The 27,991-nt window shown below is 40.2% G+C and overlaps 1 protein-coding gene across 1 annotated transcript in view; it reads left to right on the top strand.

The window, feature by feature from the left end:
- Positions 1 to 1,039: 1,039 nt before the first annotated feature.
- Positions 1,040 to 27,991, top strand: part of DDX10 (DEAD-box helicase 10) — a 251,787-nt gene continuing 224,835 nt past the window's right edge. The window contains exons 1-9 of the mRNA XM_004614141.2: positions 1,040 to 1,306; positions 7,616 to 7,676; positions 8,872 to 9,002; positions 10,787 to 10,945; positions 11,992 to 12,112; positions 12,902 to 13,091; positions 16,032 to 16,158; positions 18,699 to 18,861; positions 22,179 to 22,263. Of these exons, the coding sequence (XP_004614198.2) occupies positions 1,127 to 1,306; positions 7,616 to 7,676; positions 8,872 to 9,002; positions 10,787 to 10,945; positions 11,992 to 12,112; positions 12,902 to 13,091; positions 16,032 to 16,158; positions 18,699 to 18,861; positions 22,179 to 22,263 (1,217 nt within the window). The 5' untranslated portion in view covers positions 1,040 to 1,126. The remainder of the gene's footprint in view (positions 1,307 to 7,615; positions 7,677 to 8,871; positions 9,003 to 10,786; positions 10,946 to 11,991; positions 12,113 to 12,901; positions 13,092 to 16,031; positions 16,159 to 18,698; positions 18,862 to 22,178; positions 22,264 to 27,991) is intronic.

Below are 27,991 nucleotides of genomic sequence, written 5' to 3' on the forward strand. Positions count from 1 at the left end.
CCTCTCACCACCACAAATTAAGTTCATACAGGGTGGAGAAAGTAGCCCATTTGGCAGAGGACATGTCTAGCATGTGGGAGGTTGAATTCAATTCCAGGCACCAAATGCCACACTCCTACACGGAACACCATTGGGTGTCCCTGCTGACCTCCGGCATCACCCAGATGACCCTAGTACTGTAAGGCAAGTGCTACTAGTCCAAAAAAAAAAAAAAAAAGTCAATTCATTTAAAAGGTAACCTTGTACATGACTTTAATTTTAGTTATCACCTTTTTTTTTTTGTTGTTTTGTTTTCTTGGATCACACCCTGCGATTCTCAGCCATAACTGACTTTGCACTCAGGAATCACCGCTGGCGGTGCTCCGGGGACTATATGGGATGCTGGGAATCGAACCCGGGTCGACAGCGTACACGGCAAACTTCCTACCCCCTGTGCTATCACTCCAGCTCCACTCACTTTGTTTTTAATACCATTTTAAAGCAAATTAAATTTGACCATGATCCAGTTCCTTCATACTGTAGCTAGGTCAGAGGGTCAGAAAAAAGGAACATAGCGGAATACAGAAAAGTACAGAATATTTATTCATTTTTATTCCAAAACTGTGAATAGGAACCGGAAGTCATTAACTAGTATTTTTTAGTCTGGGCAAATATTTTGCTTTCCGGAGCTGAAATACATGAAAAAGGGACAGGAACGCAGAGATTGTGTGCGCGTACGCGAAGGCGCACGCTCACGTTCACGCCCACTTTGCCAAGGTGAAGCCCGGGCAAAGAAGTAAGAGCTTGGCTAGTAAAGTAGCAAGCCGGTACCATAGTAACGGCACCCAGCGCGCACGCGCCTATTTAAAGAGCCAGCGTGCGTTCTCGGATCGCTCCGCCTCCGGTTCCTGGCTGTACTTTGCTCCGCCCTGCGGAACTCAAGCCGCCAATCACTGCTTGCCATCCCCTTGCCGTCATTGGCGCGCGCCCCGGTTTTAAAAGCCCGGGGGCGGGCTCCTGGGTTCGCGCACGCGCCCTGGCTCGCTTTCCCCACGCTGGTTCCGCGTCCTCTGAGTGAAGTCCCTCCGCCTGGCCGTCAGCGTCTCGTGTCGCGTGTCTGCGGCCGACGTGGGCTTTTGCCGCCGCGATGGGCAAACCGACCGACTCTCGGGGCGGCGGTTCCGACCCGGTGCGGAGTTTCAATCGCTGGAAGAAGAAGCACAGCCATAAGCAGAGCCAGAAGAAACAGCTGAGGAAGCAGCTCAAGAAGCCCGAGTGGCAGGTGGAGCGCGAGGGGATCAGCCGCCTCGTACAGAACTACGAGAAGGTGAGGCGCGCGCTGGGGCCCCACAGGTGGGCCGGGCCGCCCGGGCCGCTCCTCTGCTCACCCGCGGTGCTCGCTGACGTGCCACCTGAGGCTGAGGGAGAGAAGAGCTGACGCGTTCTCCGGGTCATTAGCGATGAGGATTCCGAGGGCGGGCCTGGTACAACCCCGATCCGTGGGACCCCCGCCCCCTAACTCCCGTCCCCCAACCCCCGCCCCCAGAGTGGCCTTTTTAAGGCTCACCCTTTCCTTCACCCCGGCACGTTCCGCGAATCCTGGGCTTGATCCTGGCCATCAGCCTATTTAACAGGGGAGAAGGCTGAGGCCCTGGTGAGAGGGCCTCGCACCCTTGGTGGATGTGACAACTGGAACTCGACCTTGTGTACTTTCGATCCACAGCTTTTGCTTTGAGTCTCCGCTTTTTTATTAATGTGCTTTGGCCACAGACGGCTGTGCTCCGGAGGATCCTATGGGGGTTCCCGGGTTTGAACCCGGGCCTCTGTGGTTGAACCCTTTTGCGGACTTACATGCGTGCTGCGGCTTCTTTGTCTTCCCGCTGTCGCTTTCTCTGCCTGCTTCACGCCCCACCACGTCCAGGAATCTGCCTAGAAAAGGGGGCACCCTTGGTCAGTTTCTGGGCGCTGGGTTCCCTCCCCCACCCCTTCAGTGGCCGAGTATCCTGGAGGTCTCGGTCCATCTCGGTCCATCCACCGCTTCCCCCCCATCCCGTGTCTCTTGGCGACCAGCCACCCACCCTCTCAGCGGCGTGGGGGTTGCCCCCTTTCGGTGCAGCGCAGTCAGGCGTTTCCCCCGTGGGTCTGTTCTGGAACGGAATGTAACTTGGACGTGGTCCTTTGAGGAGGGTAATTTAGAGCTCCAGTTTGTGCTCTAGATCGCCTATGGAATGATTCTGGGTAAGTTCCTCAGAAGAGAAGAAACTGTGTCCTTCTCTTATCTTTGAAAGACATAATAGCATTTAGGAGCCGGGGAGGTAGCTTGGCGATCAGCCACGCGTGCTTTGCACGGGCCTACCTCAGATTTGAACCCTGGCATTTTGTTAGATCCCAGAGCACCACTGGGTGTAGTTTTGGGATGGTGGCCTCCTCACTGGGGTGGTGGCCCTGGTACCTCCGGCCTGAGCAGGTCCACATTCTAGAATCCTGGCATTGAACTCCCAGGTCTGGTTGACCAAGTGTCCCTGGGTGTGGCCCCTGGGACCCCAGCACTGCTTGGGAGGTAACCCCCTACCCCTGTCCCTCAGTAATCAAAGAATAATATCTACATGATAAATTGTGGGGAGTTAGCAATACTCCAGTGCAAGGCAGTTTGCACAATGACTGACAATATGCATTCCACATTACTTCTTAGAATATTACTGCTACTATATACACAGCACCTCCAGAGCGCAGTGTCTAGTAAATTATAGTTAGATTGCCTTTGGACTCTGCAGCTGACATCTCTGCATCCCCCTAAGTATTGCTTAGGACCCAGTAGCCTCGGCCATCTTTTTATCACTCCCTTCTCAAGGCTTATTCCTATGGACTGGTGCTTCCTTATTTTATTTTAGCTTTAGCTTTTCTGACTTCATACTCTTCCTCCTCACACTGCTGGGTGTCTCTAGTTGTATCAGCAGACAACTTGAAGGCTCAGATCCAAAAGTAAGCTCATCTTTTCCCATGTATCTCAGCAACCCTTTCTAAATTCACAGTCTGGTGTATTAGTTCTCTATTGCGCTGGTGACAAATTAACACAAACTCAGTGATTTACAATGTCAGAAACACATTTTTTTCACAGTTCCAGAATCTGGAGTCAGTTTCATGAATTAAAATCAGGGTGCTAGCAGGACCTCAGTCTCCAGAGACTCTGGGGGGAACCCTTTGTTTTCTCTTGCAGCTTCTAGTGCATGTTTGTTTTCCTTGGCTTGTGGCTGCATCACTGCAGTCTCTGCATGGACACAGGGTGCCTTCTGACTTGGGTCAAGTAACCTCTCACCCTCTCTGTCTCTTTCTATCTTTCCACACACACACACATATACACACACACACACACACACACACACACACACACACACACATACACACACACTTTAAATGAAGACAATTTTGATTGCGTTTGGGACCCAGATTATCCAGATTAATATACCTCTGGTCTTAAGATCTTCAATCACAGTTGCAAAGTCACTTTCCCCTTCTCTTTGTTCTTCTTGTTGCATGGCCCATGGGATCATGGGTTTGTGGTACTTGCTCGGATTCTCACATCTTGTAGTACTCACACACTGAACCACTGTACTCATGCAGCACTTCTGTTAAAAAAGTCAAGATGAAAACCCAATCATTTTTTTTTCAGTTTTAAGCCCTTCCTTAGCTCACAGTTATTTTCAGGAAAATGTTCAGATACTAAAATGTATTAGTGTGTTTGTAGGCCAGTGAAAGGAATCCCCCAGCCCCCCCCCTCTTTTTTTGTGATCAGACAGACCTGGTTTTAACACTCGCTGAGTTTTAATATCAGCCAGCTTGTTTCCTTTACTTCCTGGTCTGTCTTTCTTTTTCTTCATTCAGCAGAGATGATTGATTTCAGGGAGTGACTAATGGGGAAATGTCACTGTCATCCCATTGCTCATTGATTTGCTCAAGCGGGCACCAGTAACGTCTCATTGTGAGACTTATTGTTACTGTTTTTGGCATATCCAGTACACCATGGGTAGCTTGCCAGGCTCTGCTGTGTTGGCGCGATACTCTCGGTAGCTTCCCAGGCTCTCTGAAAGGGGCGGAGGAATCGAACCCGGGTTGGCCACATGAAAGGCAAAAGCGCAACCGCTGTGCTATCCCTCCAGCCCATGGGGAAATGTATCCGCATACATTAGTACAACACCTTGACACTTGGGGAAGTGGGCTTGATCTTTGATGCTCACTGCCTGGTACTTGATGTTTTCACTGTTTATAGTGAGCATCCCCACTCTAAGGATGTCCTCTGATTTGTCAAGTTTTACCTCAAACTTCTCTTCTCACCCCCTGAGTTGAGGAGGGCTGTTGGGCAGCCGTAGCATTTTGTGTTGTTCTCTTTAGTTGCGGTGTTATTTGGAGGCTGTGGTAACGGCTCTAATTTCCTTTAACTATTGGCTATGCGCCTCCGGGGGTCAGAGACCATTGATTCACCTGCCTGGCTGCACAGTTCTCCCCAGGAGTAGGTGCTCAGTGTTCCCAAAGTTGGCAGTTCTCACCCTCTACCCCTCCCTAAACTAAGGGTGCTGGAAGGATATAGGGAGTGGAGGGAAATGAAAGTAACCTTAGGTGCAATTGGGGGTACTTTCTGTTTGTTGACTTAAGGCTAATATGGGGGGGGGGCGGGTTGCTAAGTGATTTTTTTTTCCCCTGAAAAGGGAACTCTAGGCCAAATAAGTTTGGAACCTTTGTGTTAGGTGATTGATCCGTGCATAAGACCTTGCCTGGATGACTTTATTCTACTTGATTGAACTCTTGTTTTCATAGTAATAATTACCAACTCATCAAGCTTTTTCACAAGCTGACTAGCTGTTTTCTAGCAATAGACTTAGTGAGGTTGTTCTCATTGTAGGTTTCTCCTTTCAACCCAAAGCATAGTGTTCCTATTTGGTATGATTTGGTTTTTGGATCTGGAAATACTGTTATCATTAATTTATATGGAATTGCTTTGTTTTGCTTTTGGGTCACATCTGACAGTACTCAGGGATTATTTCTGACTTTGTGCTCAAGAGTCTATTGGAGGTGCTAGGGGGACCATAATTGTTATCAGATTGAATTGATGTTGAGTGCATGCAAGGACCTGTACCCCTGAACTATCTCTCAAGCCCTGGAACCATTTTTGAGTGTTCCCAGACCCCAAAACTAAACCTTCCAATTAATATCAATTAGGAATGCTCTATTAAAAATATTTTTTATTAATGTTGGAGACATCTGTGGTGCTCAAACTCACACAGTACTTGAGTTGATAGTGTGGGGACAAGCAGAGCCATACCTACTTATGCTTACAGTGCCAAGGATTAAACTCAAGGCCTCACATGTGCATAGCATGTGCAAGGCATTGAATAATAACATCTCCGGCCCCTAGGAATGCTCTAATTTTGGGTAGAAGAGTGGCCTGTATGCAAATGAAGAAACTTTTAAGGTACATATCAGGGTTAAGTAATGTGCACACGGTTGAACACGGTTGATCCTAATAACTAAAATGTCCCAGCCTTGATGCCAGAGCTCCAAACAGGACCTTGTCTGTGTCGCTGAACATGGAGTTTGAGATTCCAGTCTTCACTAAGTGGAAGAAAAAGGCAGTCCCTTCTTGTTAACGATTTGTGTTTCATTTGTTTTTTAAAATATTAGAAAATTTTAAGATTTTGAATGTGAGATCAATTGCTAGAGCTAACAGTACTAGAATACACTTTTCATTAAAAATATTTTTTAGGGCCTAGAGCAATAGCACAGAGGGTATGGCATTTGCCTTGCACGCGGCTGACTCGGGTTCGATTCCCAGCATCCCATATGGTCCTCTGAGCACCTCCAGGAGTAATTCCTGAGTGCATGAGCCAGGAATAACCCCTGTGCATTGTCAGGTGTGACCCAAAAAAAAAAATTTTTTTTAGGTCATACCTAAAATATAAGTGCTGAGAGACTATACTTGGCTCTGTGCTCAGGGGGCCTCCTGGTGGTGCTTGGGGGATCCTGTGGTGCTGGATCTCAAACGCGTGCCACGTGGTCTCTTTAACAACCACCTTGACAATAGATAAATGAATGGTTGGCATTGTTTCCGATAAAACTTTTATTTTCAAAGATAGACAGCAAACTGAATTGGGCCCCTGGGCCATAGTATGTCACCTCTCCTGACTCTGATGGGGGCAGGAGAGTTAGATGCTCATCTGTAAACATTCAATTCATTATGCTTTAGCTGGTACCCTTATAGGTGCCAAGGAAGACCCACCTAATTTTAATGTGCAAGCTGGAAAAATACCTTCTAATTGAGATTCCTCAAAGGGTCAGCATATAGGAATAAGCTTTATTCCCTTTAATGCTAGTGGGGACTAGCATTGATTTCTCTTCTCCAGTGTTAGCTGAATGATTTGTAGGGATTAAGGCAATGTTTTAATATTTGTGTTTTCAGCATTAGAAAGTAATCTGGCCTAGGCCACATTAAGAGTCTTGAAAAAGATGATGTGTAGACTGTGAAATGAAATACATGCTGTCATCCCTTTATTGCCTGGAGTGTAATTTAAATAAATGAACCTTATAAATGTGACTTTCCCTTTTGTAATTCATGAATATTTTGGCAACTTATTCCCAGATCTGAACAGTAGTTCCTGCTTTCAGCATCTGTAATAAAATTATTCTCCTGTGTCTCTAAAATGAAATTCAGGAAATTGGGTTTATGCTAATGAGAAACATTGGTAATGAACATTTAGATAATGTAAAGTTAAAGGGCAAAATGTTAGTTATTGTGACTTCAAGACATGACAGAGACTCTTATCCTGGTTACTGTGAATAATGTTCCTTCAGGCGACCCTCAAATTAGCAGTTGTCAGGTTTTCTCATGCTAATGGCAGAGTTAAAACTTTGACAAACTTGTTTTAATGACATACTTCTCCAAGTAACATTAGTCAGTTCTTCACGTGTATAAATAAAATTCTTTTCATCACGATCATGGAGAGATAGTTCAGTGGGTAGGGTGTTTGCCATGCACATGGCCAACATGTGTTTGATCCCAGGCACCCCATAAGGTCCCCTGAGCCCTACCAGGAGTGATCCCTGAGCTCAGAACCAGGAGTAAGCCCTGAAGCACTCCTGGGTGTGGACCCAAAACCAAAACTAACAACAAAATGTCTATTTTCATCATGATCCGTAGTTTATAGTAATTTTGTTCTTTATGTTTTAAACTTGCAGTTCTTGAAGGATGGACTAAAACTACATTTACTTGTTACTAAGATTGGTGTAATTAATTGTATTCTTACATTTTAGAGATGGAGGTTGTCTCAAGATAGTTGAGAGAGAGAGAAAGAGTTAAGGGCAAAGGGTGTGGGTATACACGTGTGTGTGTGTGTGTGTGTGTGTGTGTGTGTGTATGTGATAAAGGTTTTTTTTTTATAACAGTGTTATAACAGATTTTTGTGCCCTAACAGTGTTTTCAAAAGAATTAGATTTTTGAAAATTAGAAGTGATGATTGAATTTAGTCCTGAAGAGCCAAGGATGAGCTAGACAGCACACCGTTGACAAAAAAATGGTTTCATTGTGAATCAAATAAATAAGAGTTGTTATTTTGACTATCCAACGATTTCTCTTTTTTTCCCCCAGATAAATGTAAATGAAATCACACGATTTTCAGATTTCCCTTTGTCCAAAAAAACTCTGAAAGGTAAGTATATGAAATATTCCAGTGACATGTTGTTGGGTTTCTTGCTACTTTCTATACATGGTAAAATGTTTAAACCAAAAATTTTATTTTGGCAAACAACTCTAATATGAGAACCTATAGCACAAATGATACTGCTTTTAGTCTTATCAAGTTGTCATTCTCCTTAGCTTTTCTGAACTCTGAAGTACAGTAATAAAAATTAAAAAGATACCAGGGCCCCTAAAAATGAAGAGGAAACTTAATTTTGTTACTTAAGCAAGAGAGCACACAGTGACAACACTCTATTAGTTCTCTGGGGCTGCTATCACAAAAAAGCACAGATTAGGTGGCTTCAACAGCAGAAACTATTCTTTTCACAGTTCTGGAGATTGGGACTCCAGAGGTCAAGGTGTGAGCAGTGTTGGTTTCCTTTGAAGTCCAGAGTGAAAGGCTCTGCTGTCTGGTTTCGTTCCTTGGGGATTTCCTTACAGATGGCCACCTTCTTGCTTCCTCTTCACATTGGTATCTTGCTGTGTGTTTGAAATCCTGGTGTCTTTATTTGTCCAAATTTCTTTATAAGAAACACCAGACTGAATTAGGGTCCGCCTTAGGGGCTTATTTTTAACTTAGAAATTAACTCTAAAGTTCCCATCTGTGGTCACTATAAAAAAACTAAATTCCATTCCCCCCTTTCCTTTATTGTTGTTGCTACAATAACTGAAAGTTGTGTCCACATTTGGCTGTAGTGCTGGCTAGGGGTTGTGCATTTCACTAGCCTTGCTCGCAGGTATCCTTGCTCTGGTTGCGAGCCTTTAGTGGTGGTGCTCGTACCTAACCTGCCCTGGGTCTATGCTTCTGGCTGCAAGGCTTGCATGGTGGGTCTTTTGTGGATGATATTGCAGTGCTTTTAATGCTGGATTCTTAGAGATCATACTCTGTGCTGTCCACATGTTGTGGTGCCAGGGCACTTGTGACACATGTGGGCAGCACAGACTTGAACTCATGACCTCTTAGGTGTGAGGCTGTTGCTTTTGCCAGTGAGAAATCCATTGGTTCCATCTTCACATTCTGGTCCCATCTTCACATTCTGAGGAACTAGGGATTGGGACTTGAACATATGAACTGGGGGTGATGGGGGGGTTGTTCTTACAATTTAGCTTCTTGTACTATTTTCAGGATATTTTCTAAAGTGTCGTTCTTCCATACACATTGCCAGGTCTGCAAGAAGCCCAGTATCGCTTGGTAACTGAGATACAGAAGCAGACCATTGGTTTAGCTTTGCAAGGTAAAGATGTTTTGGGAGCTGCCAAAACTGGATCTGGCAAGACCCTGGCTTTCCTTGTTCCAGTAAGTTTAATTATGGTGGGTTAGATTCTTTAGCACATGATTTTTTGGCATTCTGTGCTGGGATAGAAATAATTATGTAAAGAGTTGTTTTGTGTTGGATTTTCCTGGATAGAATACCAGCTATGTGAGACAAATGTCCTGTCTTGTATGCTACCATATTTCCTAGCTTGGTGCCCTGCATATGGTGGGCATTTAGTAATTCACTGAATTAATACATTTTGCTCTGACTAGCCAGGGCATTCCTGGTGGACTGCGGGAAATTATTAGGGCACAGAAGCAAATAGTTCTACTTTGTGTTAAAAATTGAAGGGAATGCTGTAGAAACTTCCCATTGCCAAGGGCATTTATACTTACTAACTGTATCGGTTCAAGTTGAAAATACTCATTAAGGAGATTGGGTCACTTTCTGAAAATTTTCTGGAGTATTAATATACTTCATACAGTAGAACTATAGAGCCTCATAGGAGTTAACTAACTTCTCAACTATACAGTTGGTCTCATAATTTACTTCTGGGGTGTATCAAATCCCCATATGAGGAATGAGCCTTACTGCTAAAAACAAACCCCAGCACAGTTTTCATATTTTTTTGGTTTTATTTTGTTTGGGGCCACACCTGGCAGTGCTCAGGAATCACTCCTGACAATGATCAGGGACCACGTGTGTTATATCACAACTGGGTCAGCCACAGGCAAAGCAGGCACCTTACCCCCTGTACTGCCTCCCCAGCTTTCAAGATTTCCTAACTTTTAATTCCTATAAGGTATTTTGCTTAGAAAAATTACATGTAAATTTTGTTTTAAATACTTAAAACCTTTTTTTCTCTTAAATTCCAATAAAATAGTATATGGAATTAGAAATTTGGTCATGGTGTAATAACAGCAGATAAAAGTTTATTTTATTTAATTAAATTTTGCTTAAAGGAGGTAGAGTGATGTTCATGATACCCTTTAAAAATTTTTTTTTTATTAATCACCGTGAGGTACAGTTACAGATTTACATATTTTCGTGCTTGTGTTTCAGTCATACAATGCTCAAGTACCCATCCCTCCACCAGTGCCCATTCTCCACCACTGGTGATCCCAGTATCCCTCCCACCCCCCACCCCATCCCCTCGACCCCACCCCACCTCTTTAGTGGGGCATTCCCTTTTGTTATCTCTTTTTCATTTTGGGTGTTGTGGTTTGCAGTAGAGGTATTGAGTGGCCATCGTGTTCATTCTATAATCTACTTTCAGCACACATTTCCCATCCCAAGTGGGTCCTCCAACCACACTTTACTTGGTGTTCCCTTCTCTATTCGAGCTGCCTTTTCCCCCAGCATGTGAGGCCAGCTTCCAAGCCGTGGAGCAAACCTCTTGGTACTTATCTCTACTATTCTTGGGTGTTAGTCTTTCATTCTTTTATTTTATGTTACACAGATGAGTGCAATAAAAGTTTATTTTAATGTGATTTCTATTCAGAAAATTGCCACAGGTATTTCCTAAAAGTCTATGTTAATAGCTGTGCACCCCATCTGTTAATTTCAGTACCTTAATGGCCTGACTCTGGCAGCAGCTGGGTTGCCGGACTTTTTATTCTTTTCCTTTATGATTTGGAGATTTGGATGTGTCTCCTGATGTATGGAAAAAAAAGGAAAAACAAAGCATCCAAAAGAGATACAACTTGCGACTGGTATGCCTTGGATTTGACAGATGCTTTTGATTTGGAAAGGCAAAGTTGAAACTTGGGAATAAAAAAAGCATTCTCAGAGAGCTTACTGAACCTAACCTGCTGTCTCTTCCGAGGTGTTGGAAGCTTTGTATCGTCTGCAATGGACATCAACAGATGGGCTGGGGATTTTGATAATCTCACCTACGAGAGAACTGGCCTATCAGACCTTTGAGGTTCTCCGAAAAGTAGGAAAAAATCATGACTTTTCAGCTGGTCTCATCATTGGTGGAAAGGTTTGTCCTTTTGTCCTTACCCTGCTTTCCTTCTCCAACTTATGTTGGAGTTCTGTGACGGATCACAGGGAAGAATTAGAGACCTTATCTAGACAGGTTAGCCCCTGAAACAAGGCTTCACTGAGTGACACTTACCCTGGTTTGTCACTGTCATCTAGAGCATAAAATTTTAAGTTTCAGAAAGTTCTGTGTTTTCAAATATTTGACTTGCCCCATTAGTTTCTCTGAGACTAATTTAGTCTAACCTATAAATCTATTTGTTTATGTATATTGGAAAAAAGAACTTTATAGTAAGTATATATGTAGAACTGGTATCTTAGAGATGAACGTAGCTGGGTTAGTCGCAGAAGTAAGAAGGTAGAAAATGTTTTTGAGGGATGTTTATTTGAGTAAAACCTATTCAACTTCTGCTTATTGTACATGTACAATGTTTGTATAGTCTAGAGTCTGTTCTAACTGCAAGGATAAATACTTGCAGATATAGATCTTAAAAAAAAAAGCATTACAAACCTTCACATCTTTATGCAGTTTTAAGAAGGAGTATTTGGTAGGTCTTATTTCAAGGCAAGAACATCTAGAATCTAGTGCACTTAGCTCATACTTTTTTCCAGTCTAGAGAGGTCAGTGAGCAGAGTGAGAGCTCCTTGCCCCTGAGTCCTTTGAAGTTCCATGTGCTCAGAGACGCTTAGGAACTACACTGGGTGTATTGTTGAGGGTTTCTCCTGTCTGTGCAGGGGGAAGCAAAGGAGGACCATGTGTGCCAAGATTTGAACCTGGGCCTCTCACATGCGGTACATGCCTGGTAGCCATTTGAACTATCTCCCCGCTCCCAGTCTTATTGGGAAATCTTATTGGGTCTTCATGAAGGACTTTTATTTGACCCTGAAATCTGGATGTACTGCAGAAATAGAAGAGAGAGATGGTAGTTATTTCTAGGGTATCTTTGTTGCTGTGATGAAATGTTGCATGCAGATGGCTTTTATAGTTTGGGTATACAGGCTGTTCAGTGATGTGTGTGTGTAATCAAAGGAAACAACTGTTCTCAGGATCTGAAACATGAAGCTGAGAGAATCAATAACATAAATATACTTGTTTGTACACCGGGCCGACTTCTTCAACACATGGATGAAACGATATGTTTTCATGCTACCAATCTCCAAATGTTAGGTGAGTCTAAAGAATTTCTAATGAAGAAAATCTGACTTTGGAGGAAGCCTTCATAAATTTTAATGAAAGAACTTTTATATTGGGTAAATATTGTGATTAAAGAGAATCTGAGAAATAACTTGAAATAAATTTTTGACATATGGGTTCCAAACCCAGAGAACACAACTAGACTTATTTTAAAATCAAAATAGAGAAATGAGTACTCTTATTTGTAAATTAGACATCTCAGAATTTGACAGTGTTAATTAAAAAAAATTTTTTTTTGGGGGGGTGTTTAGGACCACATCTGATAGTGTACAGGGGCTATTCCAGACTTGTTACTTGGGTGACACCGGGGTCTGAATCTGGGCCTTTCTGCATGCCTGTGTATGAAGCATGTCCTCAAGTGGTAGAGCCATTTGACCCAACACTGCCAAGTTTTGCCTGTTCATTTATATCTACTTAATGCTATTACCTAGTGTCCTGCACAATGCATGATGGGTTTGGATTTGAGTCAGTCTGTCTTTGAATAATTCCAGAGGTATGGGAAAGTTGTAGTGATAGTGGAGACAGTTCCTGTTAGGACCTTGCCCAAGTATCCCCATGTGTAACATCTGATACAACTGTGGAACCTTAATGAAATTAACACAGGTTCTTATATGCATTTCAGACTCTCTTTGAATTTGCTAGTTTTTTTTTCTTTTTGTTAATGTCGATTTTCTGTTGAACAATTCAGTCCAGAGTACCACATCGCACTTAGCTTCATGTATATTTTAAATATTGTAATTCAACTGGATTTTTCCTTCTTAGTTCTTGATGAAGCGGATAGAATCTTGGACATGGGCTTTGCTGACACTATGAATGCTATCATTGAAAATCTTCCCAAGAAACGTCAGACTTTGCTTTTCTCAGCCACACAAACCAAGTCTGTAAAGGATCTTGCACGATTGAGTTTGAAAAACCCTGAGTATGTCTGGGTTCATGAAAAAGCAAAATACAGGTATGCACAATTTAGAAAAGTATTTGGTTTAGTCAAAATAAGTTATCTTTAAGAATTTAATATTTGAAGTTAATATAAATTTTCTAGGAAATTAGCATTTTATGGGTTATTTGATATGAAGATATATTAGTAAAGATTATATAAATTCTTGGACCTTGAACAAGTACTCTGAAGTATTTCTGTAAATGTGACTTAGGGAACAAATCTTTTTTCATAAAGATAAGCTATTCACCAATTACCCTTTATAAAATGAGAGATGGTTTTGTAGGAGGATTTCCAGATAAATAGCACATTGGGTTAAATTTTTCTTTACGACTTCTTGGAAATTTATTTTCACTGCTGTTATTTCCTGAAGAAGTGGGGATATGATGTACAGCTTTTTGCATTTGTCAGTTCAGGTTATTTGATTTCAGAATCATTCTTTTCTAACTGCATTATATAGGACTAAAGTGCATTTAGTCACTGTCAGTGTCGAGCGAGCACCAGTAACATCTCTATTGTGAGACTTGTTGTTACAGGTTTTGGCATATCGAATATGCCACGGGTAGCTTGCCCGGCTCTGCCGTTCAAGCGAGATACTCTTGGTAGCTTGCTGGGCTCTCTGAGAGGGGTGGAGGAATCGAACCCAGGTCGGCCTTGTGCAAGGCAAACGTCCTAGCCGCTAAGCTATCGCTCCAGCCCAAAGTGCATTTAATCAAATGCATTAATACCAAGCAAAATACCTTTCTATTTACAACGTTCAGGCAATTGTTTTGTCTACATCTCACTAAAATTGGAATGAAGTTAAGTGTACTTGTAACAGTAAAAAGTTTGATATAATATATATGGATTGGAAAATACAATTTAAAATATGCTCATATTATGACAGCTGAGAGTTTGTGTGTGTATGTTTGGTTTGAATTATGCACTGACATTCAACTTGGAGAAATGCTTTCTGCCTATTTTCAAAATTATTATTTTTTAAATTTTATTTTATTTCCTCCCCATTTTTAAAATTTTAAGTAAATTTTTTTGGGACCTCTTAGATTTTGCTCAGAAGGCCCTGGGGCCCCCTCTGGTCATTTTTGGTTTTGCTGTTTTTGTGCATAAGTCAAGAGATGTGGTACTCAAGGCTTACAGTGCTGGGGATTACCTGGTCATCCTGGCTGTGTTGTGGACCTTCAAAGATGTCCCCAGTGGTGCATAGGGGACCAGATGAACTGGGGATTTCACTCAGGTCAGGCACATGCCTAGTATCTCTCTAACCTTTGCACTATCTTCTGGCCCCTCATAGGTGTTTTAAACCTGGCACTTCTAAGAAAGAAAAAATTTTCCAAGGTATTAAAAATGATGATTAAATAAAGGTTTTCAGAAAAGAATTTTTCTCCAATAAACCTGAGTCATTAAAGGGTCTCTAACATGTTTTTATAAGACATACCCGTCTTATCCTTCACCTCAAGTTGATGCTACCTTGGTTGCTTTCATAGTTCTCTAGACCAAAAGATTAATTTGACAGAGGTTGTCTAGATTCATTAGGATTTTCAAATGTGTGATGTTTTGATTACATATACACGCACATATTTTGGGAAGACTCCCAAGCAGTACTTATGGGATCTTTTTCAAAAGAAAACATATGAGTTCATAAGGACATTTACAAATTAAACATAAGATGTTAGTCTTTACTGAGTCTCTTTGAAATCTATGTATAATTACATATGCACATGATGTCAGAGATCTTCATTTGTGACCACTTAATGGTTACTGAATATAGAACAGTTTCAGGGGACTATCAGTACTACTTAGAGCAATATGACTTTTGAGTGTTTGATTTCTTTGCATTTCTTTCCCTCTCCACCACCCCTATCTTGGATATTCTCCTTCAAATATGATACAGTTTTTTGGATATGATTCCTTTGTCTCTTAACCATCAACTTTCAATTTGATAAATGTGTGGGTTCATTCATTCTCTTCTGTGTATACCCATAGTGGAGAACCAATTATTAAGTTTTGGTTGCTTGCCTTTATTATTTTTCTTAAAGACAGTATATTGTATATATGTATGTGTGTGCATGGGTATACACACATATGTGAGATATATATATATACATATATATATACACACGCGCACACAAAAAATTGTGTATCCCACTCTGATAAATAACAGCAAATTAAAAAAAAATTATTAGTGAATCACTTTGAGGTACAGTTACAAACTTATGAACTTTCATGTTTGCATTTTGTTTACATCCCTCCACCAGTGCCCATTCTCTTCCACCGATGTTCCCAGTATCCCTCCCACCACCCCCACCCCAATCCTCACCACCCCACCCTGCCTCTGTAGCAGGGCATTCCCTTTTGTTCTCTCTCCTGTAGGATGTTGTAGTTTGCAATAGAGGTATTGTGTGACCATCATGGTCAGTCTATAGTCTACTTTTGGCATGCAGCTTTCAACCCGAGTGGGTCCTCCCAACATTCTCTACTAGGTGTTCCCTTCTCTATCTCAGCTGCCTTTTCCCCCAGCATATGAGGCCAGTTTCCAAGCTAAATGACAGCAAATTTTATGTATGATTTTTTTTTTTTTTGCTTTGCTTTCATTTAAGACTCTTAGGGCTCTCTCTGACTATGGAGATAGATTCTGTATTTCCTTTTTACCTTTTACAGGTACATAATGCTTAATTGTATGGATGTACATTAGTTTATTTTATAATTTTTTTAAACTTATGGATGGATCAAATTTAACCTTTTGTTTATCAATAATAATACAGTATCTTATATTTTTAAAACTTTTTTGGTGAAAAAATTCTGTAAGTGGGTTTATTTGTACAGAGAGCAAACGTGTGTATAAATGTGTATGTGAGAAATCTGAGGTCTGTGCCATTGTTAAAATGTTATCTCTTTTTGGTTTGATTTTCGAAGTTATTAACATGACTTAATTTAAATATTTTTCTCCTGTTTCATAAGCACCCCAGCTACTTTGGAACAAAACTACATAGTTTGTGAGCTGCAGCAAAAAATAAGTGTGCTATATTCCTTCTTGAGAAGCCACTTGAAGAAGAAAAGTATTGTATTTTTCTCCAGTTGTAAAGAGGTATCAAATGCTTACTTTTCTTAAATTATTCACATTGATTCATCCTTTTAAAAATGTCAAATTTCAGCTGAGTAAATATTCCTCCCAATCCCCCCTTCCCATTCTAAAACAGTGCGAGATGTGCTGCCCATGAAGAGAATCAATATCTAGATTCTGTTGGTTTCTGTGGGCCTTCCAAGTGATGGTGCAGATCCCTGTGGTGTGGGAGACCATGTAGCACTGGGATTGAATTGGGGTTGACTGCACGCAGGACATGTACATACCTTTTCCCATATGCTCTTTCTCTGTCTCCAGAGATTCTAGATCTGGGTTTTTGTTTTTGATTTTGGTGCTCAGGGTTTACTTCTGGCTCTGCACTGAGGGATTACTCCTAGTGGTGCTTGGGGTATCACATGGGGTACCAGGGATTGAACCAGGGTTACCTTCATGCAAGGCGAGCACCTTGCCTGCTATACTATCTCCCCAACCCTCAGTGACTATATTTTCAAGGAATCTGTGGATGAGATTGAAGGCTTAATAACACAGAAACTGGGGCTGTTCTTACTGCATGGTTGTTAGAACCTTGCACAGCACTTAGGATTTAGTAGCCTTTGACACGGATTGGTGGATGAACACTTAAATTGCAAGGCTGTCCAGAGGGTTTTGTAATCTGTTAAGTAGCAGTTTGAGAATATTCACCTGAGGCTTGAGTGATAGTACAGCGTATAGGACATCTGCCTTGCATGCCATCGACCTATGTTTGATCCCTGGTACCCTGAATGGTCCATCAAGCACTGCCAGGAGTGATCCCTGAGTATGGGGGGCGAGGGGAGGCTTTAGAGACCAAAAAAAAAAAAAGAAAAAAAATTTCACCTGAATGTCATTTATTTTCATGCTATTCTGTCTTTTGTTTATGTTGATCTCTGAAGTCCATTCCTAATATATGTCCCTTTACCCTAATTCTGGGAGATATTTAATCTTTTGAGTCCTTTGAAGCTAAGTGCAGTTGTTGAACCTAGAAGGCTTGAAACATCTCAGAAATTTGAAGGGAGATAGAGTGGAGTTTTTAGCAGATAAACAAAACTGTTATCTTGGTTTTGACGTACTTTTTACTGAGGTGCAAAGAGTTAAAGTTCTTCCTATTTTATTTTTCATATTTTTGTATAGAGCTTTTTAACACCAATCATTGGTGTTAGAAAGGTTAGAAAGTGGAATGAAATGATGGTGTGTTCTGCCTCAGTCTAGCAATTAGTAGTTCTCATTCAGGAAAACATAAACTGAAGAGAAATAAAACCAAAATAGCACTTAGTTCCATATAGTCTCATATATTTGGGGTGTGTTTACAATAAAATGTATTATATCTAGTAGTTTTAGGAAGTGAGAACACTTCTTCTTTGGGCCAGTTCTATACCATAACTGTAATTATAATACATTCTGAGCACATATTTTACGATGTGACTTTATGACCTCAGGCAATAAAAGAAGTAAAAAAATGATTTGTAGTTTGGTTGAAGAAAATCTGAATTGATCAATAAAATCTGATCAATATAAGACTTCGAAGCATAAACTATTAAGATAAAATTCTACTGGATTTGGAAATGAATTAAAGGAAGAAAAAAAGTAATGTAAAATTTTTGTTCAGGGAAGTTGCTTCTCCTACCCTTTTATCGCAGCTCAAAATTAGGGTTAGGGGTTCTTCCCACTCATGCAGAACATTTTATATGTTCTTTAACAGTTGTTGATAGGAATAAAATTTCTTTGCTATTTAAAATCTGTTAGATACTTTTAGTAGAAGTATTTTAAAATGCCAGTTTAAGAGGGAGTTGATAGATAGTTGAGTCCCTGAGAGCAGGCTTTGCATGTGGATGACCTGGGTTCAGTCCTTGGCACCCACTTCAACTATTCCACCCCTGCACCCGCCCCGAACCAGCACAGCTGAGAGCCACCCCCAAGCACAGAGCTAGAGCTAGGAGTTGCCAATAAGCTTTGCTGGTTATGGGCGTCCTCCTCCCCCAAAAGGTAATTTTAAGGGGCTGGAGATGTGGCTTTCCAGAACAATTGTTTTGTATGAATGAAACCCTGTACTGTTCCCTGCATTGAAAAAATAATAAAAGAGAAAAAATACATATTTAAAATTGGTCAGAAATTGCATTGTAATCTCTTAAATTTGGAAAAGTGCTAGCTATTAACTTAAATATTTAAGGGGAACAGTTTCTCCCTCCACCCCCAAATTCACTTAGGCAATAATTTGAACAGATGTTTGAAGGCTATACTACATTTCCCGTTCTCTCCAGGCCATATTTATTGATTGATTGATTGATTGATTGATTGTCTTTGGACCACACTTATCATTGTTCAGGGCTTATTCCTGGCAGGGTTCTGGGGACCATGTGTATGTAAGGCAAATGCCTTAACACCTGTACTATGTTTCTAGCCCCTGTGTTGATATTTTTGATGGGGAAACTTGGGGGCTCTTTAGTACATTTCTAGTGTTAGTTTCATAGATTTATTTTGTTGCTGGTATCCAGAACATCAGACTCATTTTTTTCATTCCTGTCTAGGTTCAGTATCTGTTCCGAGTGTTCTGCCGACTTCGTCCTGGTGTTTCTATCCTAGCCCTGCATGGTCGGCAGCAGCAAATGAGAAGAATGGAGGTTTATAATGAATTTGTCCGCAAGAGAGCTGCAGTGCTTTTTGCTACTGATATTGCAGCCAGGGGACTAGGTAAGAAAACTTCTTAGGAGCAGATGGTCTGTAATCATGGAAAAATACAATTTGCTTATAAATGGGGAATGTTTTTGTGAGTTTATAGATAGTTTAACTCAAATAATTTTTTTTTCCTTATAGCCAACATTAGCTTATTGATATCCTTAATCTCTGGTCAGTGAAAAAATTGATTTTATGCTTTGATGATTACATCATAGAATCCTGAGGAGTCTACAAAATCAAAGAATTGAAGATTTATAGATGTAAATATTCCTGTTACTTTGACACTGGAAACTCGATAAATATTTTGAATTTATTTAATGCGAAAAATTAATGAAGTTCAGTTTTTCTTCAACCATCCTAATTCCACCCCCCCCACCGTGCTGTTAATTTTAGGTCATGAGAAAGTAGCAAGTGGGCATTGACTATCCAAGGGGAAAGTGCCCTCCAGCCATTTTCGTTTTTATCGAAAATACTTACTATATTTCAATTTTGAAAAAGCCATTGATAATGCTGTGTGTGTGTGTGTGTGTGTATAAAACTGGTAGCTCTGTGTGTGTACAAGTGGGGTATGGTAGTAATTGGGGGAAAACTGGTGAAAAGGATGAGAATAAATTGGTAACTTGACTTATTCACCTCATTTTATCTTTTTAAATCTTGTAAATTTTAATTGTTTTTTTGGGAGTGTGGGGGGCAGTGTTGTACCTAGTGATACTCAGGGATTACTCCTGGATCTACAATCAGGAAGTAATCCTGGCAGTACTTGGGAACCATATGGCATCTTGGGGATCAAATCTAAGGGTCAGCCATGTGCAAGGCAAGTGCCCTATCCATTGTACTGTTGCTCCAATTAAAATTTGCAGATTTTAAACATGGACAGAGGATAAATCTGATGCATGTAATACCCAACATGAGCAGTGATGTATCTTTTTTTTTCTTTTCCTTTTTGCTCTTGTGAGTTCTGTGCATTCTTTCCCATGTGACTAGAGACTGCATTGAATGAAGTATATTTTTAAAAGTCTCTGAGCTCTTTTTTCTTCCTTTTTAAAAAAAATTTTGATCACCATGGTTTACAATTTTTTAATACTGTCAATGATAGGATTTCACAAGTCAACACCCAAGTGTTCATTCCCCTCCACTGTTGTCTCAGGGTCCCCTTACATCATACTGCCATGAAAGCTTAGATCTGTAGATCAGTTCTTAGTTCTGGACCTTTCGTTACTCTTCTGCCATGCTTCTTTTTATCCCACAGATGAGCAAGATCGTTTTGTGTCTATTTTATTTTGTATCACCCCTTCTATCTGACTTCACTCAGCATGATACCTTCTATTCTGTCCATGTAGCAGCAAACTGCATGATTTTTTTCCTTTTTTTTCTTTTTTTGATTTTATCTTTTTTTGACTGTTTTCTTAGCCCTACTCAACACCCTCTCAACCACCCACCATCTCCTAGCACTGTTTGACTTTGTAGTTTGAAACATTTTAATGTGCTTATGTCTATATCATACTCTGATTTTTATCCCTCTAATTTTGGAAATCAAAATAGTCTAAATCAGTATAAACATTTAATTGCTTATATATGTGCAAATATATATAACATATATATAAATGTTTATATCCCGAATGTTCATATCCCAAATACAGTAAAAGATATATACATACCTCTCAGAGAGACCGGCAAGCTACCGAGAGTATCCTGCCTGCACGGCAGAGCCTGGCAAGCTACCCGTAGTGTATTCAATATGCCAAAAATAGTAACAATAGATGTCATTCTCCTGACCCTGAAAGAGCCTCCAGTCGTTGGGAAAGACGAGTAAGGAGAGTCTGCCAAAATCTCAGGGCTGAGTGTAATAGAGATATGTAATAGAGACGTTACTGGTGCCTGCTCAAGTAAATTGACGAACAACAGGATGACAGTGATAGTGATAGTGATATATTTAAATATATGTAACAGATTTATGTATATATATATGAAGGAGAGACGGAGAGTGATCTTAAGCACTGCATACATATGGACGTATGAATAAAGCTTCAGAATATTCAGTTCATCATTGTGCTAAAAGACAGATGTTCATTATTCAGGAATGGATAAATTAGGGTTATATGAGATCTTTTGCATAAATATATTCAGTTTTTATGCTTTTTTTGAATTAATAATTGAGTTAAAATTTGCTTAGTGTTTTGTGTAGCCAGTTGTAATTTTTCTCAAAGATCATGGCAGATGTCTCATTAGATTCCTGCAGTTCCAACAGTTCTTCTCGACCTCACTTGCAGCCTTTGTCAACATTTTTATCATTTGGTCTTTCAGTCCTAAGACCTTTCTTAATGGTCTGCATGTGAACTTTTAAAATAACAGTGAGACACCAAAAACTTATTTGAAGAGATTTATAACTGAGGCTTGTTGGCTAATTACTGGAATGAAGATTAGTGAAAAAATGGAGACTTCTATAGAAATAAATGCAGTATGGGGTGATTGTTGGTTGCTAAGAACAGGTAGAAAAACTTAGACATGATTAATTCAGATTGGAAATAGGAGTAGCAGGAAAAGTAAATCTTCACTTAAACTTAGAAACCATTTTATTTTATTTTTTAACCTTTGGGGTGTTGATAATCAAATCCAGGGTCGCACATGCACGGTATGCACTCTACTACTGAGTCTCATTCATGGTCCCAGAAACCGGTTTTGTAGTTCTCTAGGGGTCAGGAACTTGTTTTTGTTGTTGTTATTGTTGTTTTGATTACTAACTGGGGTATCTCATTATCTGTCTGACACAAAATGTTATGTCTCTTCAAAAATCTTCACATTCAGGAGCTGGAGAGATACAGTTCAGTGGGTAGGGCATTTGCCTTGCCTACTTCTTTTTTTTTTTTTTTTTTTTGCTTTTTGGGTCACACCTGGCAATGCACAGGGAACCATATGGGATGCTGGGAATTGAAGCCGGGTCGGCCGCGTGCAAGGCAAACACCCTACCCGCTGTGCTATTGCTCCAGCCCCGCCTTGCATACTTCTGACCTGGCTTCAATCCCCAGCATCTCCTATAGTCCCTTTAACCCAGAGTTGGGAGTAGCCCCTGAGCATTGCAGGTATGGCCCTCAAATAAAAACAAAACAAAACAGACAAACATCTTCGTATTCGAAGGCTGTCATTAATTTTAGTTCACTTTGTCAAAAAACGTAATTGTTATCTCTTAGTTCACAAAATTTTGTTTTTAATAGATTTCTTGATGATATCTATCAGTTTGATATGATAATCCTGGCAGGCAATATTGTAAAAGAAGAAATATGTCAGGGCAGATTTTGAAATTGATTTTCTAACATGATCTTCCTTCTGAACAGATTTCCCTGCTGTGAATTGGGTTCTTCAGTTTGATTGTCCCGAGGATGCCAACACATACATTCATAGAGCAGGTAGAACTGCCAGGTAGGTGTGCTGACTTCTTTCTCTGCTTTTGGTGCTGGGTAAAAAAGTACCGTACTTCTGGAGCTACAGACAAACACAAGTGAAAGACACTCTTATAGGTTAATGACAACTTGTTAGCTGTCCATAAATCATTGAGACCAAGACTTAATGATTATGTAGTGCTGAGAAAAATCCATAAAAATACAACTTCATCTGTTTGGTATTTAAAAAATATAGTCACTGTGAAATTACAAAGTTATTCATAATAGAGTTTCGGGCATGCAGTGTTTCAACAGCGATCCTTAAACAGTGTCCACTTCACTTCACTAGTCCACCTTCTCTTGTATTTGCCTCCCACCCACCAGTCTATTTCTAGGAGAGGAACTTTAAAGAAATTCGTTTTTGCACTGTGATTTGCAGTACTATTGCTTAAAGGGTTTCATATATAACATTTAACCCTTTCAGCACCACTTCCTCCTCCAAGTTGAATGCCTCCATCCACCATAGATGTTGCTCTGTCACATTCCCCAGCCTCCATCAAGTGGCATGTTTCCTGTTGACTGCCTGTTCTCTGTTCTTTGTTTCCGTAGTCTTTGGGCATTCATCAGTCCACCATTATGTTTCTTTATATCCTTCATGTGAGAGAGATGATTATGTTTCAGCCTCTCTTCCTCTGACTCACTGTACTCAGCATGATACCCTCCAGGTCCTTCCATGTAGCAGCAAATTTTATGACCTTGTCTTTTCTTATGACTGAGTAAAATTCCAGTGTGTATATATAGTTTATTTATCCAGACATCTATTCTTGGATACTCGGGTTGTTTCCAGATTTTGGCAATTGTGGATAATACTTCTAGAAACACAGGGGTGCCAATGTCTTTTATCCATTTTGTTTTGTGCCCTTTTTTTATATTCCAAGAAGTAGAATTTCTGGGTCAAATGGAAGCTCAATTTCTAAATTTTTTGGGAGTGTTCATATTGTTTTGTAAAAAGGCTGGACCTGTTGACATTCCCACAAACAATGAATGAGAGTGCCTTTTTCTCTGCATCCATGCCAGCGCTGGTTATTTTTGTTCTTTTTGATGCGTACCAGTCTCTGGCATGTTATTTCATTGTGGGTTTTTTTTGTTTTGTTTTGTTTTGTTTGCTTTGGGGTCACACCCGCCGATGCACAGGGGTTACTCCTGGCTCATGCACTCAGGAATTACTCCTGGCGGTGCTCAGGGGACTGTATGGGATGCTGAGAATCGAACCCGGGTCGGCGGCATGCAAGGCAAACACCCTACGTGCTGTGTTATCACTCCAGCCCCTCATTGTTGTTTTTATTTATGTCTTCCTGATGATTAGTAATGCAGACCATTTTTTCATGTATCTTTAGGCCATTTGTGTATCTTTGAGAGAGTTTTTGTTCATCTCTTTTCCCCATTTTTTTATGGGTTTAATTTTTTTTCTTTTGTAGGGTTTAAATTTTTTTCTGGTCAAATTCTACCAGTGCCTTATATATCTTTGATATTAACCCCTTATTAGATGAGTGTTGGATAAATAATTTTTCCCATTCCAGGAATTGATTTTGTATCCTGTTCATCATTTCCTTTGTGGTGTGGAAGCTTCTTAATTTAATGTCCCATTTGTTTATCTTTGCTTCTACTTGCTTGGTCAGTGGTGTTTCATCCTTGGTTATACCTTTAGCTCAATGTCATGGAGAATTCTGCTTATGTTTTCCCTTCTGTACCTTATGAATTCAGATCTTTAATCTATTTTGAATTGCCTTTTGTGCATGGTGTTAGAAAGAAGTGTGAGTTCATTTCTTTGCATGCACCTGGCAAGTTTTCCCAGTACCACTTGTTGAAGAGATTTTTCCTTGCTCCACTTCATATACTTTCTTTATTGAAGATTATTTATATACCTGAGGGTTTGTCTTAGGGTATTCAACTCTATTCCATTGATCTGAGTGTCTGTCTTTATTCCAGTACAATGCTTTTTTAATTACTAAAACAATTCTTAATTTAATTCCTTAAGATAATAAAGATGAAAGATATTCATCTTTCTTTATAATGATTAAAAATTTGAAACAGGGATTCAGGGTGTGGTTCAGGTGGTAGAGCATATGCCTTGCGTATACACAGTCCTGAGCTTGTCCTGGCACTGCATCCCCCACTCACGGGATATAACATCGGAGCACAATCAGAATTAGCCCCCTCAACAATTAAAGAAAAATTGGAAACAACCTACACAATAAAATTAGGGTTATGAATAATTATGATTAGCCACAGGGGAATTGTATTTTTGTCTTTACATGTTCTTTGTCATCAAAATTTGAGTATTTATAATATGAATGTCAGCTAGACAGTTGCTTACAATTAAGACATTGATGGATGCGACATCAACTTGAGGTCTACTTGGACTAATTTTAGCCAGTAACTTTGTTAATCAGTTCCTACTAATAGCAGCATCTTTTAAACCCAGGATTTAAATCCTTATTCAAGCAAAGACTGGCATTGTAGAACAGCCTTTGTCTTCCATTTACAATTAATCCCTGATAGCACATGTATAAAAGCACGACAGTGTCCTCTTTCCCTGGTGATTTGTAGGAAGTTCCTTCAGAATTTAGTTCTTTTACATTTCTTTGTATTCATAGTACTCTGATGGTTTTAAAGAAAACTTTGTACCTGGTGAATTTGTTGTTTCAGCTGAAAGTGAAGAAGGGTTTCTCATATATTTCTGTAGTCTAACAAGAAGTGGAGCTTTCCTTTTCTACTTCTTGGGATATTTAAACAGTTTTTGATTTTCTCACATTTAATCTTGGGCCTTAAGTGTGGGCAATAATCAAAATGTATCACTGTATCACTGTCATCCCATTGCTCATCGATTTGCTCGAGTGGGCACCAATAATATCTCCATTGTGAGACTTGTTGTTACTGTTTTTGGCATATTGAATATGCCACAGTAGCTTGCCAGGCTTTGCCGTGCGGGCGAGATACTCTCGGCAGCTTGCTAAGCTCCCGGAGAGGGGTGGAGAAATCGAACTAGGGTTGGCCGCGTGGAAGGCAAATGCCCTACCCTCTGTGCTATCGCAAAATGTACTTATTTAAATTGAATGCAGAACCAACATGATCAGCATGACAGAAGAAATCACAATAGTGAGTTGATAGTACAGCTCATAGGACGCGGCCCTCTGGGTTCAGTCCCCAGCACACGTTATGGTCTCCTGAGCCAGATCCTCCTCAGGAGTGATCACGGAGGGTAGAGCCAGGAGTAACCCCTGAGCACTGTGTGTAGATGCAAAACAAAAACAAAGGCGGAATTTGGGGTTTGGAGGTATAATACAGCAGATAAGGTGCTTCCTTGGAACCGGACTGACTTAGATCTGATCCTGGTACCCTATGCCCAGCTCAGAGTGATCCCTGAGCACAAAGCTAGGAGTATACCCTGAACAACTGTGTATGTGGTCCAAAACCAAAAAAAAATTTTTTTTTTCTTTGAAAGGACATTAAGCGTTTCTTGGTTTGTTTCTTTTTGTTTTTGGATTTCATACGTGGGGGTGCTCAGGGGCTATTTCAAACTATGTGTTTGGGAAAAGCTCCATGTGGTGCTTAGCAAATGTGGTGTGGGGTATGAATCTGGATTTCTTATGTGCGAAGCATGCAGTCCAGCCTGTTGAGCTGTCTCTCTGGGCCCCAAAATAAGTCTTTTTTATCTTTTTCTTTTTCAATTACAGTTTGAGCACTAGAACGGGGTTCGTGGGTTCTGTGTATGCTCTTGTTGTGTACTTAGAAACTGATTTCTGGATCTGAGCAAACAGGACCTGGGTAGAATGAGCAACTATATTGGGGCTGGAGAGATAGTACAGTGGACAGGGTGCTTGCCCTCCATGGGTCCCACCTGGGTTTGATCACCAGTATCCCATATGGACCCCCAAGCAAACCAAAAAAAAATTGTAGCTGTGTTTCACATTTATGAAAAGATGCATGCACACCTTCATGCCAGATACATGTTCAGGTCATCTTTTATATAAAGTGAGATCTTCACAGATACCATTGATGGCTGGAGGCACGAATGTTCCCCACTGTTTACTTCTCCTGAGGAACTGGATAGGCACCTACACCTGTGCGCACATTTGCATTTTTTTGACCCTGTTGGCTGCTGGATTCATAAGGTTGGATATAGTCTTTTATTAGCACACTGGACCAGGGGCAGGCAGAGAGATTTTGGATGTGCCAGTGGTATTGTGGGCAAAGAAAATTAATTCCTTCATAGAATATATGTACCAGTTTAAAAAATCATTCTTCCTGAATGGAGATAATTGAAAATCTCACTGCATTGGGAATAGGTCCATGATGGCCGAATACTTCAGGGTTCTTAGATGAGTTGTTAGAATTTTCATGTAGTTGAGCATGTCGTGGTGAACATTAAATTGTTCTCGGTAACTGTGGAGATGAAGAGAGGTAGATTTATATCACAGCTGATTGTGTTTGAAGAGCACGAACTGATTTGAAAAACCATTATATTGCAACTTGTAACGTGGTCATTAATTTTCAAAGTACAAGGCTGATTTTCCCTTTATCATCAACTAAAAACATTTTGAATCGACAGTTTTAAATGTATAGTCAGTGGAAAGGTTTAGGATTTATAATGCTTATTTTTCTTTGGCAGTTTAATAAAAAAAAAAATCACCAAAATGCAATTTAAAAGTTGCCATTAATGGGCTTAGAGATAATTAGAAAGTTTTGTGGGCCATGAGATGGATAATTGAATTGAATAAAGACTAAATTAAATTTAAAACTAATTAAAACCCTGTGTATATGCTGTGATTAAAGCCAGGTTGCCAGATAGTGTTTGCTTTTGAAACTCAACTATAATACATGAATATAGAGAAATTAATTCAGTACAAAATCGTCAAGATTTGGGGAACTTAGTTTGATTTTTCCTTCTATTTCAGCTTCATAAAAATAAAGGATAATGTAGATACTGGTTGATTTGAATCTGAAATTTACTGTCTTAATTTATTCACCTATTTAAAATACTTACCTATTTAAAATATTCACCTGTTTCAGTAGTTGAAATTGCCTTTCATTTTCTTTAGCCATCTATGCCCTGTTTTACAAAATCTCTAGAGACAAGTGGGCCAGGGAACATGTGTGTGTGTCTGTGTTGAGTGATGGATAGGCATACACATAGATTGTTGTTTCTCAAAGTAATAGTAAAAATTTCAGCAGTATTCCAGCTCAGCTTTGTTTGCATTTTGGAGCATTTGGAAATGACTTAGGTAGCATTGTGTGATTCCACTAGGGGGTAGCAGAGGCTAGTTCTTTGCATTGTGTGCTCACTGGTTTCAGTTTATATCAACAACAAGCAGCTGGAAAGTAGTTAAAATTTCTAATGTGATAACTTGTGAAGAGTTCATGGTTGGTTTGTGGAAAATACAGGTACTTTATGCAATAGAAAATGAGGCGAAGTTTTAAAATTGTGTCTTTAATGGTTTGCAAATTGAAACTAGGAAAAGACAATTCACGCACATTCATTTATGGAGGCTTTCTGTGTGTCTTAGGTATGAAGCAGTGTTTTCTGGTAAATTGTTCCTCTAGCTTAGATTTCCTGAGACCTTATTATCTGTCTGCTCTTCCTACAGAAAGGGTGGTTCTTTCCTTCCTCACCAAGACCTTTGTCTATTGTTACATGGAATTTAAAGCTCTAGTAACGTAAAATCAATCCTTTATTTGTATCAAGAAGCATGAATAGCTGAGCTAGA

This window comes from Sorex araneus, chromosome 3, assembly GCF_027595985.1.
Source record: "Sorex araneus isolate mSorAra2 chromosome 3, mSorAra2.pri, whole genome shotgun sequence".
Classification (NCBI taxonomy): Eukaryota; Metazoa; Chordata; class Mammalia; order Eulipotyphla; family Soricidae; genus Sorex; species Sorex araneus.